The following is a 13,660-nucleotide window of genomic DNA, read 5'->3' as shown; positions in this document are numbered from 1 at the left end:
AAATATATAGCCCCGCTGGAAAATATACAGTTGAAGTCGGAAGTTTACATACACTTAGGTTGGAGTCATTAAAACTTGTTTTTCAACCACTCCACAAATTTCTTGTTAACAAACAATAGTTTTGGCAAGTCGGTTAGGACATCTACTTTGTGCATGACACAAGTAATTTTTCCAACAATTGTTTACAGGCAGATTATTTCACTGTATCACAATTCCAGTGGGTCAGAAGTTTACATACACTAAGTTGACTGTGGCTTTAAACAGCTTGGAAAATTCCAGAAAATGATGTCATGGCTTTAGAAGCTTCTGATAGGCTAATTGGAGGTGTACCTGTGGATGTATTTCAAGGCCTACCTTCAAACTCAGTGCCGCTTTGCTTGACATCATGGGAAAATCAAAAGAAATCACCCAAGACCTAAGAAAAAAAAACTGTACAAACAATAGTACACAAGTATAAACACCATGGGACCACACAGCCGTCATACCGCTCAGGAAGGAGACGCGTTCTGTCTCCTAGAGATGAACGTACTTTGGTGCGAAAAGTGCAAATCAATCCCAGAACAGCAGCAAAGGACCTTGTGAAGATGCTGGAGGAAACAGGTACAAAAGTATCTATATCCACAGTTAAACGAGTCCTATAACGACATAACCTGAAAGGCCGCTCAGCAAGGAAGAAGCCACTCCTCCAAAACCACCATAAAAAAGCCAGACTACGCTTTGCAACTGCACATGGGGACAAATATCATACTTTTTGGAGAAACGTCCTCTGGTCTGATGAAACAAAAATAGAACTGTTTGGCCATAATGACCATTGTTATGTTTGGAGGAAAAAGGCCGAAGAACACCATCCCAACCGTGAAGCACGGGGGTGGCGGCATCATGTTGTGGGGGTGCTTTGCTGCAGGAGGGACCGGTGCACTTCACAAAATAGATGGCTCGTGAGGAAGGAAAATTATGTGGATATATTGAAGCAACATCTCAAGACATCAGTCAGGAAGTTAAAGCTTGGTCGCAAATGGGTCTTCCAAATGGACAATGACCCAAAGTTGTGGCAAAATGGCTTATGGACATCAAGGTATTGAAGTGGCCATCACAAAGCCCTGACCTCAATCCTATATAACATCTGTGGGCAGAACTGAAAAAGCATGTGCGAGCAAGGAGGCCTACAAACCTGACTCAGTTACACCAGCTCTGTCAGGACGAATGGGCCAAAATTCACCCAACTTATTGTGGGAAGCTTGTGGAAGGCTACCCGAAACGTTTGACCCAAGTTAAACAATTTAAAGGTAATGCTACCAAATACTAATTGAGTGTATGTAAACTTCTGACCCACTGGGAATGTGATGAAAGAAATAAAAGCTGAAATAAATCCTTCTCTCTACTATTATTCTGACATTTCACATTCTTAAAATAAAGTGGTGATCCTAACTGACCAAAGACAGGTGATTTTTACTAGGATTAAATGTCAGGAATTGTGAAAAACTGAGTTTAAATGTATTTGGTTAAGGTGTACGTAAACTTCCGACTTCAACTGTAAATCGACTGTTTTTAAATGTGAATCACATTTTTTTTTGACAGTTTGGGAATAGCTGCATTAAGACACAGCACAGACATACTTTGATGAATCCATTTTAATGGAAAATGTAAAACCCTTTTGAACTTTAATGTACAAAGCATATAACACTTGCACTTTTAAAATATCAAATTGAAGCAAAGCCATGTTTTTTAAAAATACATCAGTGAATGTATATATGTATATATTTATACAGTAACATTTTCACAATTGTTTTCTATTTAAACTTCAAAAAAATTTAATAAATAATTTTGTGTGTGTAAATGTCTCCATTTTACAGTGAATAATTCTCAATAAAATGCTGAAGTGTATTATTCATTTAGTCTTTTACATAATACAACTTTACACGGTTTTTATACAATAGAATAGTTTGGCAGTTCATTATTAAAAGATATGGCATGAGGACGAATTCAGCAGCGACTCCCAGAGTTCTCGGCGGCGACAGCTGAAGTCTGTTTCCTCTCACAGTAACTGTCTCAACGTAGGAAACGGCATCCGTCTCACAACTCATCATTTAGCAAACTGTACAAGTCACATTTACAACTCCTATAAAATAAATACATCATTTTCACAGAAACAATATACAACAGTTTGAAAGACAAAAAACCAAACTAAACAAACAAAAGGAAAACAAAGAGAGAACAGAAGGTTCCAGAACAGCAGTCAGTACTGTCAGACCAGATCGTTTAGTAGAATCACAGTTCTCGTGATGCTGGGTAGTGATGCTGCTGTGGTAGTGATGCTGCTGTGGACAGTATCCTGATGCTGTGGTAGTGATGCTGCTGTGGACAGTATCCTGATGCTGTGGTAGTGATGATGCTGTGGTAGTGATGCTGCTGTGGACAGTATCCTGATGCTGTGGTAGTGATGCTGCTGTAGTGATGCTGCTGTGGTCAGTATCCTGATGCTGTGGTAGTGATGCTGCTGTGGACAGTGTAGTGATGCTGCTGTGGACAGTATCCTGATGCTGGGTAGTGATGTTGCTGTGGACAGTATCCTGATGCTGGCTAGTGATGCTGCTGTGGACAGTATCCTGATGCTGTGGTAGTGATGCTGCTGTGGACAGTATCCTGATGCTGTGGTAGTGATGCTGCTGTGGACAGTATCCTGATGCTGTGGTAGTGATGCTGGTCAGTAACATGTAGTTTTAGTGTGTTGTAGTGTATTCTGCTTGACACTCTGGGTTGATGGTGCTGTTGTGGTTAGTATCAGTGTGAATATATCTGTTCCAGGCTGAAGGAAGAGATCTCAGAGAGGGAGGCGCCAGGGGAACTACGGGTCAGGAGTTCTCTTCCTCCTCCTGGCTGTACCTCTTCAGCGACGTCAATGCATCCTTCACAGAGTGGAACAAGATGTTCTTTACCTGGGGAGAGAACAGAGAGGAGAGGTTAAAGAGGAGGGAGAGAGAGGAAAGACGGGAGAGAGACAGAGGAAAGACGGAGAGAGACAGAGGAATGACGGGAGAGAGACAGAGGAAAGACGGGAGAGAGAGAGGAAAGACGGGAGAGAGACAGGAAAGACGGGAGAGAGAGAGGAAAGACGGGAGAGAGAGAGGAAAGACGGGAGAGAGAGACAGAGGAAAGACGGGAGAGAGAGAGCGAAGGTGAGATACTTAAAAAAAAGATATATACACCTTTATTGGCCCAATAGTTAAATAAATAAAGTTGCACTTTGCAGAAATCGCTCCTCCATTTCCTGGTTGTTAAAACTAATGGTTCGCCTAATTTCAGTTTGTGACTAAATAAGATAGTGTACAGAATTGTACCATCTAAATCGCTGTGAAATATATTGGTTAACACTTTACTTGACACCCACCCAGCGTCATAACCATGTCATAACCTGTTATATATCCCATATATTTACACCTGCTGTGATATATTGTGTTATGGCTGGTTATGACACCTACACAGCAAATGGGCAAACTTTACTTCATTTGAACAGACCGAGAAAGTTTGAACCTGGTGTCCTGGTCCCCTGTACCCCTGTCCCCCTGTCCTGGTCCCCTGTCCTGGTCCCCTGTACCCCTGTCCTGGTCCCCTGTACCCCTGTCCTGGTCCCCTGTACCCCTGTCCTGGTCCCCTGTACCCCTGTCCTGGTCCCCTGCCCTGGTCCCCTTCCCCTGTACCCCTGTCCTGGTCCCCTTTATCCCTGTCCTGGTCCCCTGTACCCCTGTCCTGTACCCCTGTCCTGGTCCCCTGTACCCCTGTCCTGGTCCACTGTCCTGGTCCCCTGTACCCCTGTCCTGGTCCCCTGTACCCCTGTCCTGGTCCCCTGTACCCCTGTCCTGGTCCCCTGTACCCCTGTCCTGGTCCCCTGTCCTGGTGCCCTGTACCCCTGTCCTGGTCCCCTGTACCCCTGTCCTGGTCCCCTGTACCCCTGTCCTGGTCCCCTGTACCCCTGTCCTGGTCCCCTGTATCCCTGTCCTGGTCCCCTGTCCTTGTCCCCTGTACCCCTGTCCTGGTCCCCTGTCCTGGTCCCCTGGACCCCTAAGACCTCTATACTCTATACTGTACATAGAACCAAGCCCCTGTCCTGGTCCCCTGTACCCCTGTCCTGGTCCCCTGTACCCCTGTCCTGGTCCCCTGTCCTGGTCCACTGTACATATAAACCCCAACACCCCACACCTCTACAAAGTCCCCCAGACGGTTCACCAGACCCCCATATACAAGCCACCAATACAGAATAAAGGGAAGGTTCTCTGATGAACTGGCTGAAATCAGAAGGAAACGGAATGCCGTGTGGGTTAAAGCAAGACGGTCTAATGGCTTTTAACACTGCCTTCTGAATCAGGGTGTGAATATGACCTGAAATCAGACTACTGCTTGGCGTTTGACACTGTGGACCAGACTGCCTTGGTGTTTGACGCTGTGGACCAGACTGCCTTGGCTAAATGCATGGTATTTACCAATTCTAAACACTCTGAAACCCATATCATTAGTACCTTGGCTAAATGCATGGTATTTACCAATACTAAACACTCTGAAACCCTTGGCTAAATGCATGGTATTTACCAATACTAGCAAGTCAAATCGTCCAGATATCTGGCAGTTTGGGTGGAGGAGAAGTTGAGCTTCACCATAGAGAACCTTGTCTGGAAACTCCAGCTCTGTATTGAGTTGTATTACCGACACAAAGCTGGTTTCTCCTTTGCTGCCAGAAAGGAGTTAATTCATTGTACTTTTCTCTCTGTTTTGGACTACGGTGATACTATTTACACTGCCTTCAGAAAGTATTCAAACCCCTTGACTTATTCCACATTTTGTTGTTGTTACAGGCCTGAATTCAAAATTGATTCTCACCCATCTACACACAATACCCCATAAAGTGAATACATATTTTTAGGAATTTTTGCAAATGTATTGTAAATGAAATACAGAAATCTCATTTACATAAATATTCACACCCTTGAGTCAATACTTTGTATTAGCACCTTTGGCAGCGATTACAGCGGAGAGTCTTTCTGGGTAATTCTCTAAGAGCTTTCCACACCTGATTTATTTATTTATTTATTTATTTATACAGACAGACAGACAGACAGACAGACAGACAGACAGACAGACAGACAGACAGACAGACAGACAGACAGACAGACAGACAGACAGACAGACAGACAGACAGACAGACGAAGAAAACATTAAAAGAGCATTCTGTGATAAAAAAAAAAAAGCAGTTCATTTTAAGTCCTGATATGGATGTACCAATGTCAGATTGTCACTTTAAAGGGAAACCCATTGAGATGAGTACAGGAGAGGACAGGGCTCTTCACAGCCAACCCACCTGTAGTTTATCTTCATAGTTGGGCTCTTCTCTGGAGGATCTCAGCTCCTGTGTCAGGTGGAAGGAGTGGAACACATGCTCTGGAGATACAAAATCATTTATGACCTGGACACAACTGTGGAGGTTCTGCACCTGTCAGAGAAAGGGGAGAGAGACAGAGAAGGGGGAGAGAGAGAGAGAGAGAAGGGGGAGAGAGAGAGAGAGAGAAAGAGAGAAGGGAGGAGAGAGAGAGAAGGGGGAGAGAGAAGGGAGAGAGAGAGAGAGAGAGAGAGAGAGAGAAGGGGGGAGAGAGAGAGAAGGGGGGAGAGAGAGAGAAGGGGAGAGAGAGAAGGGAGGAGAGAGAGAGAAGGGAGGAGAGAGAGAGAGAAGGGAGGAGAGAGAGAGAGGGAGGAGAGAGAGAGAGAAGGGAGGAGAGAGAGAGAGAAGGGAGGAGAGAGAGAGAGAAGGGAGGAGAGAGAGAGAAGGGAGGAGAGAGAGAGAGAGAGAAGGGGGAGAGAGAGAGAGAGAGAGAAGGGGGAGAAGGAGAGAAGGGAGGAGAGAGAGAGAGAGAGAGAAGGGAGGAGAGAGAGAGGATTGAAAACATGTATCACTAGAAGGCAGTGAGTTCCAACTCCAACAGAACAGAGCAGAGCGGCAGTAGGCTCTCCTCTTATCGGACTAGTTCAATATAACACCTACAAGGTCATCTGGAATTCTACTAGCTAGACTACTACTACACTGGTACAGCAGACTACAGGAACAAGAAGAGGGAGAGAGACAGAGAGACGTACAGACAGCGAGAGAGAGACGTACAGACAGGGACACGTACATGTTGTGTTGCTACCATGTTGTTGTCATGTTGTGTTGCTACCATGTTATGGTCATGTTGTGCTGCTACCATGCTGTGATGCTACCATGTTATGTGGTCATGTTATGTGGTCATGTTGTGTTGCTACCATGTTGTGTTGCTACCATGTTATGGTCATGTTGTTCTTCTACCATGCTGTGATGCTACCATGTTGTTGTCATGTTATGTGGTCATGTTGTGTTGCTACCATGTTGTGTTCTACCATGTTATGGTCATGTTGTGTTGCTACCATGTTGTGTGCTACCATGTTGTGGTCATGTTGTGTTGATACCATGTTGTTTCTACCATGTTATGTTGATACCATGTTGTGTTGCTACCATGTTATGGTCATGTTGTGTTGCTACCATGTTGTGTTGCTACCATGTTATGGTCATGTTGTGGTTCTACCATGTTGTGTTTCTACCATGTTATGGTCATGTTGTGTTTCTACCATGTTGTGTTCTACCATGTTATGTTTCTACCATGTTGTGTTGCTACCATGTTGTGGTCATGTTGTGTTGCTACCATGTTGTGTTGCTACCATGTTATGGTCATGTTGTGTGCTACCATGTTATGGTCATGTTGTGTGCTACCATGTTATGGTCATGTTGTGTTGCTACCATGTTATGGTCATGTTGTGTTTCTACCATGTTGTGGTCATGTTGTGTTTCTACCATGTTGTGGTCATGTTGTGTTGCTACCATGTTGTGTTTCTACCATGTTATGGTCATGTTGTGTTTCTACCATGTTGTGTTGCTACCATGTTGTGTTGCTACCATGTTGTGTTCTACCATGTTATGGTCATGTTGTGTTTCTACCATGTTGTGGTCATGTTGTGTTTCTACCATGTTGTGTTTCTACCATGTTATGGTCATGTTGTATTGCTACCATGTTGTGTTTCTACCATGTTATGGTCATGTTGTGCTGCTACCATGTTGTGTTCCTACCATGCTGTGCTGCTACCATGTTCTGCCTCTACCATGTTGTGGTCATGTTGTGCTGCTACCATGTTGTGTTTCTACCAAGTTATGGTCATGTTGTGTTGCTACCATGTTGTGGTCATGTTGTGCTGCTACCATGTTGTGTTTCTACCATGTTATGGTCATGTTGTGTTTCTACCATGTTGTGTTTCTACCATGTTATGGTCATGTTGTGTTCTACCATGTTGTGGTCATGTTGTGTTGCTACCATGTTGTGGTCATGTTGTGTTGCTACCATGTTGTGTTTCTACCATGTTATGGTCATGTTGTATTGCTACCATGTTGTGTTGCTACCATGTTGTGGTCATGTTGTGTTTATACCATGTTATGGTCATGTTGTGTTGCTACCATGTTGTGGTCATGTTGTGCTGCTACCATGTTGTGTTTCTACCATGCTGTGCTGCTACCATGTTCTGCTTCTACCATGTTGTGGTCATGTTGTGCTACTACCATGTTGTGTTTCTACCATGTTGTGTGGTCATGTTGTGTTTCTACCATGTTATGGTCATGTTGTGTTGCTACCATGTTGTGGTCATGTTGTGTTGCTACCATGTTGTGTTTCTACCATGTTATGGTCATGTTGTGCTGCTACAATGTTGTGTTGCTACCATGTTATGGTTGTGTTTCTACCATGTTGTGTTCCTACCATGCTGTCCTACTACCATGTTGTGTTTCTACCATGTTGTTGTCATGTTGTGTGGTCATGTTGTGTTGCTACCATGTTATGGTCATGTTGTGTTTCTACCATGTTGTGGTCATGTTGTGTTGCTACCATGTTGTGTTGCTGTCATGTGTTGCTACCATGTTGTTGTCATGTTGTGTTGTTGTCATGTTGTTGTCATGTTGTGTTGCTACCATGTTGTTGTCATGTTGTGTTGCTACCATGTTGTTGTCATGTTGTGTTGCTACCATGTTGTTGTCATGTTGTGTTTCTACCATGTTGTTGTCATGTTGTGTTGTTGTCATGTTGTGTTGCTACCATGTTTCTACCATGTTGTTGTCATGTTGTGTTGCTACCATGTTGTTATCATGTTGTGTTGCTACCTTGCTGTGTTTCTACCATGTTGTTATCATGTTGTGTTGCTACCATGTTGTTATCATGTTGTGTTGCTACCTTGCTGTGTTGTTGTCTTAGGTCTCTCTTTATGTAGTGTAGTGTTGTCTCTCTCCTAGTTAAATGTTTATTAAAGGTTCAGAGTAAATCTAACAGAGGTACCTGGTGCAGCGCCCCGGCGGGGATGAGGACAGAGTCCCCCAGGAACTGAACCACGGTCAGGCCCTGCACGTCATGCTCCTCCCACAGACGCTGGCGCAACTTCCTGCTCAGGTACCAGCCCGGCTCTCTGATTGGGTCGTGCACCGCCGAAATCTCCGCCCCCTGCTCCTTAGCAACCTGCTGACAACACATGAAGAACACACAGCTAAGATTAGACACAGAAACTACACAGGAGAGGCTGATACTGCAGACGGAACACAGAGACAGACCAGACCACAGACAGACCACAGACAGACCTACAGACAGACCTACAGACAGAGACAGACCACAGACAGACCACAGACAGACCTACAGACAGAGACAGACCACAGACAGACCACAGACAGACCACAGACAGACCTACAAACAGACAGACAGACAGACAGACAGACAGACAGACAGACAGACCACAGAGACAGACCAGACTACAGACAGAGAGCAGACCACAGACAGACAGAGAGCAGACCACAGACAGACAGAACACAGAACACAGAGACAGACCAGACTACAGACAGACCAGACCACAGACAGAGAGCAGACAGACCACAGACAGAGAGCAGACAGACCAGACTACAGACAGCAGCAGATGTTATTCAGAGAAGGTGAAACCTGTGTCAGATTAAATATTAGATGTATCTATATTCAACCCTGGGTTCAACCCTGGGTGCTCCGTCATGAAACCTGATGAAGGAGGACATCAGTAGAACAGACAGTCAACACCACAGGTAATAGCTGGGAACTAAAGAGATGCCCTGATGCTATACTGCAGGACAGGACCAGGTCAGATTCAGGACTCGACCGGACCAGGACAGGACCAGGTCAGAATCAGGACAGGACCAGGTCAGATTCAGGACATCAGTAGAACAGACAGTAAACACCACAGGTAATAGCTGGGAACTAAATAGATGCCCTGATGCTATGCTGCAGGACAGGACCAGGTCAGATTCAGGACCGGACCAGGTCAGATTCAGGACAGGACCAGGTCAGGTTCAGGACAGGACCAGGTCAGGTTCAGGACAGGACCAGGTCAGGTTCAGGACAGGACCAGGTCAGATTCAGGTCAGGACAAGGTCAGATTCATGACATCAGTAGAACAGACAGTAAACACCACAGGTAATAGCTGGGAACTAAAGAGATGCCCTATTAAATGATGCTATGCTGCAGGACAGGACAGGACCAGGTCAGGTTCAGGACCGGACCAGGTCAGATTCAGGTCCAGGACCAGACCAGGTCAGATTCAGGACCAGACCAGGACAGGACCAGGTCAGATTCAGGGCCAGACCAGGACAGGACCAGGTCAGATTCAGGACAGGACCAGGTCAGATTCAGGACAGGACCAGGTCAGATTCAGGTCAGGACCAGGTCAGATTCAGGTCAGGACCAGGTAGATTCAGGACAGGACCAGGTCAGATTCAGGACAGGACCAGGTCAGATTCAGGACAGGACAAGGTCAGATTCATGACATCAGTAGAACAGACAGTAAACACCACAGGTAATAGCTGGGAACTAAAGAGATGCCCTATTAAATGATGCTATGCTGCAGGACAGGACCAGGTCAGGTTCAGGACAGGACCGGGTCAGATTCAGGACAGGACCGGGTCAGATTCAGGACAGGACCGGGTCAGATTCAGGACAGGACCGGGTCAGATTCAGGACAGGACCGGGTCAGATTCAGGACAGGACCGGGTCAGATTCAGGACAGGACCGGGTCAGATTCAGGACAGGACCGGGTCAGATTCAGGACAGGACCGGGTCAGATTCAGGACAGGACCGGGTCAGATTCAGGACAGCACCGGGTCAGGTTCAGGACATCAGTGACGTTCCTCAGTAAACCAGACAGAAACAAGGCTGCAGGATGATGAGAGCCCCACTTGGCCAGCCTCCATCCACAGAACAACCACAACACGCAGATCAGTAAGCAATAAAGTGTCTCGTCAGTCAGGCTGGGCTGCTGTGTCCCATAGTAAAACTACTCCCTCTGAAGGACTAATGGGAGAGGAGAGAGGAGGGGAGGAGAGAGAGGAGGGGAGAGAGAGGGAGAGGAGGAGAGAGAGAGGGAGAGGAGGAGGGGAAAGAGAGGAGGAGAGGGAGGGGAGGAGAGGAGAGGGAGAGGAGGAGAGGGAGAGGAGGAGGGGAAAGAGAGGAGGAGGAGGGGAGAGGAGGAGGAGGGGAGAGGAGGAGAGAGAGAGGGAGAGGAGGAGGGGAGAGAGAGGAGGAGGGGAGAGGAGGAGGAGGGGAGAGGAGGAGAGAGAGAGGGAGAGGAGGAGGGGAGAGAGAGGAGGAGGGGAGAGAGAGGAGGAGGGGAGGAGAGAGAGGAAAAGAGACAGGGAGAGAGAACCAGAGACGTGATGCTTGTCATTCAGGCCAAAGAGTTCACACCAGAGAATCTTCAGGTGCCTTTTGGTAAACTCCAAGTGGGCTGTCATGTGCCTTTTACTGAGGAGTGGCTTCCGTCTGGCCATTCTACCATAAAGGCCTGTTTGGTGAAGTGCTGCAGAGATGGTTGTCCTTCTGGAAGGTTCTCCCATCTCCACAGAGGAACTCTGGAGCTCTGTCAGAGTGATCATCAGGTTCTTGGTCACCTCCCTGACCAAGGCCTTTCTCCCTGACTGCTCAGTTTGACCGGGCTGCCAGCTCTAGGAAGAGTCTTGGTGGTTCCAAGGCCACTGTGTTCTTGGGGACCTTCAATGCTGCAGAAATGTTGTGGTACCCTTCCCCCAGATCTGTGCCTCAACACAATCCTGTCTTGGAGCTCTACGGACAATTCCTTAAACCTCATGGCTTGGTTTTTACTCTGACATGCACTGTCAACTGTGGGACCTTATATAGACAGGTGTGTGCCTTTCCAAATCATGTCCAATCAATTGAATTTACCACAGGTGGACTCCGATCAACTTGTAGAAACATCTCAAGGATGATCAATGGAAACAGGATGCACCTGAGCTTAATTTTGGGTCTCATAGCAAAGGGTCTGAATGTTATGTAGATGGGGTATTTCTGTTTTTATTTTTGGTAGATTTGCTTTGTCATTGAGGGGTGTTGTGTGGACTGATGAAGAAAATGATTAATTTGGTCTGTTTAGGAGTGGGACTGTGGCATGGCGGGATGTGGGAAAAGGATTCATTTGGTCTGTTTATGAGTGGGACTGTGGGAAAAGGATTCCTTTGGTCTGTTTAGGAGTGGGACTGTGGGAAAAGGATTCATTTGGTCTGTTTGGGAGTGGGACTGTGGGAAAAGGATTCCTTTGGTCTGTTTAGGAGTGGGACTGTGGGAAAAGGATTCCTTTGGTCTGTTTGGGAGTGGGACTGTGGGAAAAGTCAAGGGGTCTGAATACTTTCTGAATGCGCTGAATGTCTGTTTATTTATTTTCCCTTTTGAACTTTAGCTATTTGCACATATTGACAGAGAGGAGAGAGGGAGAGGAGGGAGAGGAGAGAGAGGGAGAAGAGAGGGAGAGAGAGGGAGAAGAGAGGGAGAGAAAGGGAGGAGAGAGGGAGAGAGAAGAGATAGGAGAGAGAGAGGAGAGGAGAGAGGGAGAGAGAGAGGAGAGGAGAGAGGGAGAGAGAGATGAGAGAGGGAGAGAGAGAGAGAGGGAGAGATAGGAGGGAGAGAGAGGGAGAGCCAGACAGACAGAGATTAAAGTGAAAATAACCTTGTGCAGAAACTCTTTAATTTTCTCCACATCTCTGCTAATGTAGATGTGCCACAACGCTCCAGGCGTCTCGCTGGAATCCTTCAACCTCTTCTTCACGCTGTCGTCCAAGTCTTCCTCCTCAAGTCTCTTCAACACTCCTGCAACACAAACACAGTGGGAGTTCAAATGTGCACACACCACACATCTCAGAGTCAGCTGTATACTGACAACACAGCGAAGCAGGGCTCTCTGGCACCGGCATCAACATCCCTTTAAAGAGAGACCTTTAAAAATGAACAGTGATGAGGAGAGAGACTGAGACTGTCTGTCTAATGAATAGTGATGAGGAGAGAGACTGAGTCTGTCTAATGAATAGTGATGAGGAGAGAGACTGTGTCTAATGAATAGTGATGAGGAGAGAGACTGAGTCTGTCTGTCTAATGAATAGTGATGAGAGAGACTGAGTCTGTCTGTCTAATGAATAGTGATGAGGAGAGAGACTGAGTCTGTCTAATGAATAGTGATGAGGAGAGAGACAGTCTGTCTGTCGAATGAACAGTGATGAGGAGAGAGACAGTCTGTCTGTCTAATGAACAGTGATGAGGAGAGAGACAGTCTGTCTGTCTAATGAACAGTGATGAGGAGAGAGACAGTCTGTCTGTCTAATGAATAGTGATGAGAGAGAGACTGTCTGTCTGTCTGATGAACAGTGATGAGGAGAGAGACTGTCTGTCTGTCTAATGAATAGTGATGAGGAGAGAGACAGTCTGTCTGTCTAATGAATAGTGATGAGGAGAGAGACAGTCTGTCTGTCTAATGAACAGTGATGAGGAGAGAGACAGACTGTCTAATGAACGGTGATGAGGAGAGAGACAGACTGTCTGTCTAATGAACGGTGATGAGGAGAGAGACAGTCTGTCTGTCTAATGAACAGTGATGAGGAGAGAGACAGTCTGTCTGTCTAATGAACAGTGATGAGGAGAGAGACAGTCTGTCTGTCTAATGAACAGTGATGAGGAGAGAGACAGTCTGTCTGTCTAATGAATAGTGATGAGGAGAGAGACAGACTGTCTGTCTAATGAATAGTGATGAGAGAGAGACTGTCTGTCTGATGAACAGTGATGAGGAGAGAGACTGTCTGTCTGTCTAATGAATAGTGATGAGGAGAGAGACAGACTGTCTGTCTAATGAATAGTGATGAGGAGAGAGACTGAGTCTGTCTGTCTAATGAACAGTGATGAGAGAGAGAGACTGTCTGTCTGTCTAATGAACAGTGATGAGGAGAGAGACTGAGTCTGTCTGTCTAATGAATAGTGATGAGGAGAGAGACTGAGACTGTCTGTCTAATGAATAGTGATGAGGAGAGAGATTGTCTGTCTAATGAATAGTGATGAGGAGAGAGACTGAGGGTTCAGGGTTGGTTATCTATTGACTATACAGAGCACAGCCCAGGGTTGGTTATCTATTGACTATACAGAGCACAGCCCAGGGTTGGTTATCTATTGACTATACAGAGCACCGCCCAGGGTTGGTTATCTATTGACCATACAGAGCACAGCCCAGGGTTGGTTATCTATTGACTATACAGAGCACAGCCCAGGGTTGGTTATCTATT

General features: G+C 46.1%; 1 protein-coding gene across 5 annotated transcripts in view; it reads right to left on the bottom strand.

Annotated features, from left to right (window-relative positions):
• Positions 1-1,616: 1,616 nt before the first annotated feature.
• The window catches only part of LOC106592091 (probable JmjC domain-containing histone demethylation protein 2C), a 218,513-nt gene continuing 206,469 nt past the window's right edge, over positions 1,617-13,660 (bottom strand). For 3 of the 5 annotated variants that reach the window (XM_045714094.1, XM_045714096.1, XM_045714097.1), the window contains 4 exons: positions 12,064-12,203; positions 8,373-8,552; positions 5,351-5,482; positions 1,617-2,936 (listed from right to left, as the gene is read on the bottom strand). In XM_045714094.1, coding sequence (XP_045570050.1) covers positions 2,853-2,936; positions 5,351-5,482; positions 8,373-8,552; positions 12,064-12,203 — 536 coding nt within the window. In that variant the 3' untranslated portion in view covers positions 1,617-2,852. The remainder of the gene's footprint in view (positions 2,937-5,350; positions 5,483-8,372; positions 8,553-12,063; positions 12,204-13,660) is intronic. The other 2 variants (XM_045714095.1, XM_045714098.1) reach the window with 1 other exon arrangement.

This window comes from Salmo salar, unplaced genomic scaffold (genome assembly GCF_905237065.1).
Source record: "Salmo salar unplaced genomic scaffold, Ssal_v3.1, whole genome shotgun sequence".
NCBI classification, from domain to species: domain Eukaryota; kingdom Metazoa; phylum Chordata; class Actinopteri; order Salmoniformes; family Salmonidae; genus Salmo; species Salmo salar.
Note: the sequence above shows the minus strand (reverse complement) of the source record. Positions and strands in the feature narration are given on the sequence as shown.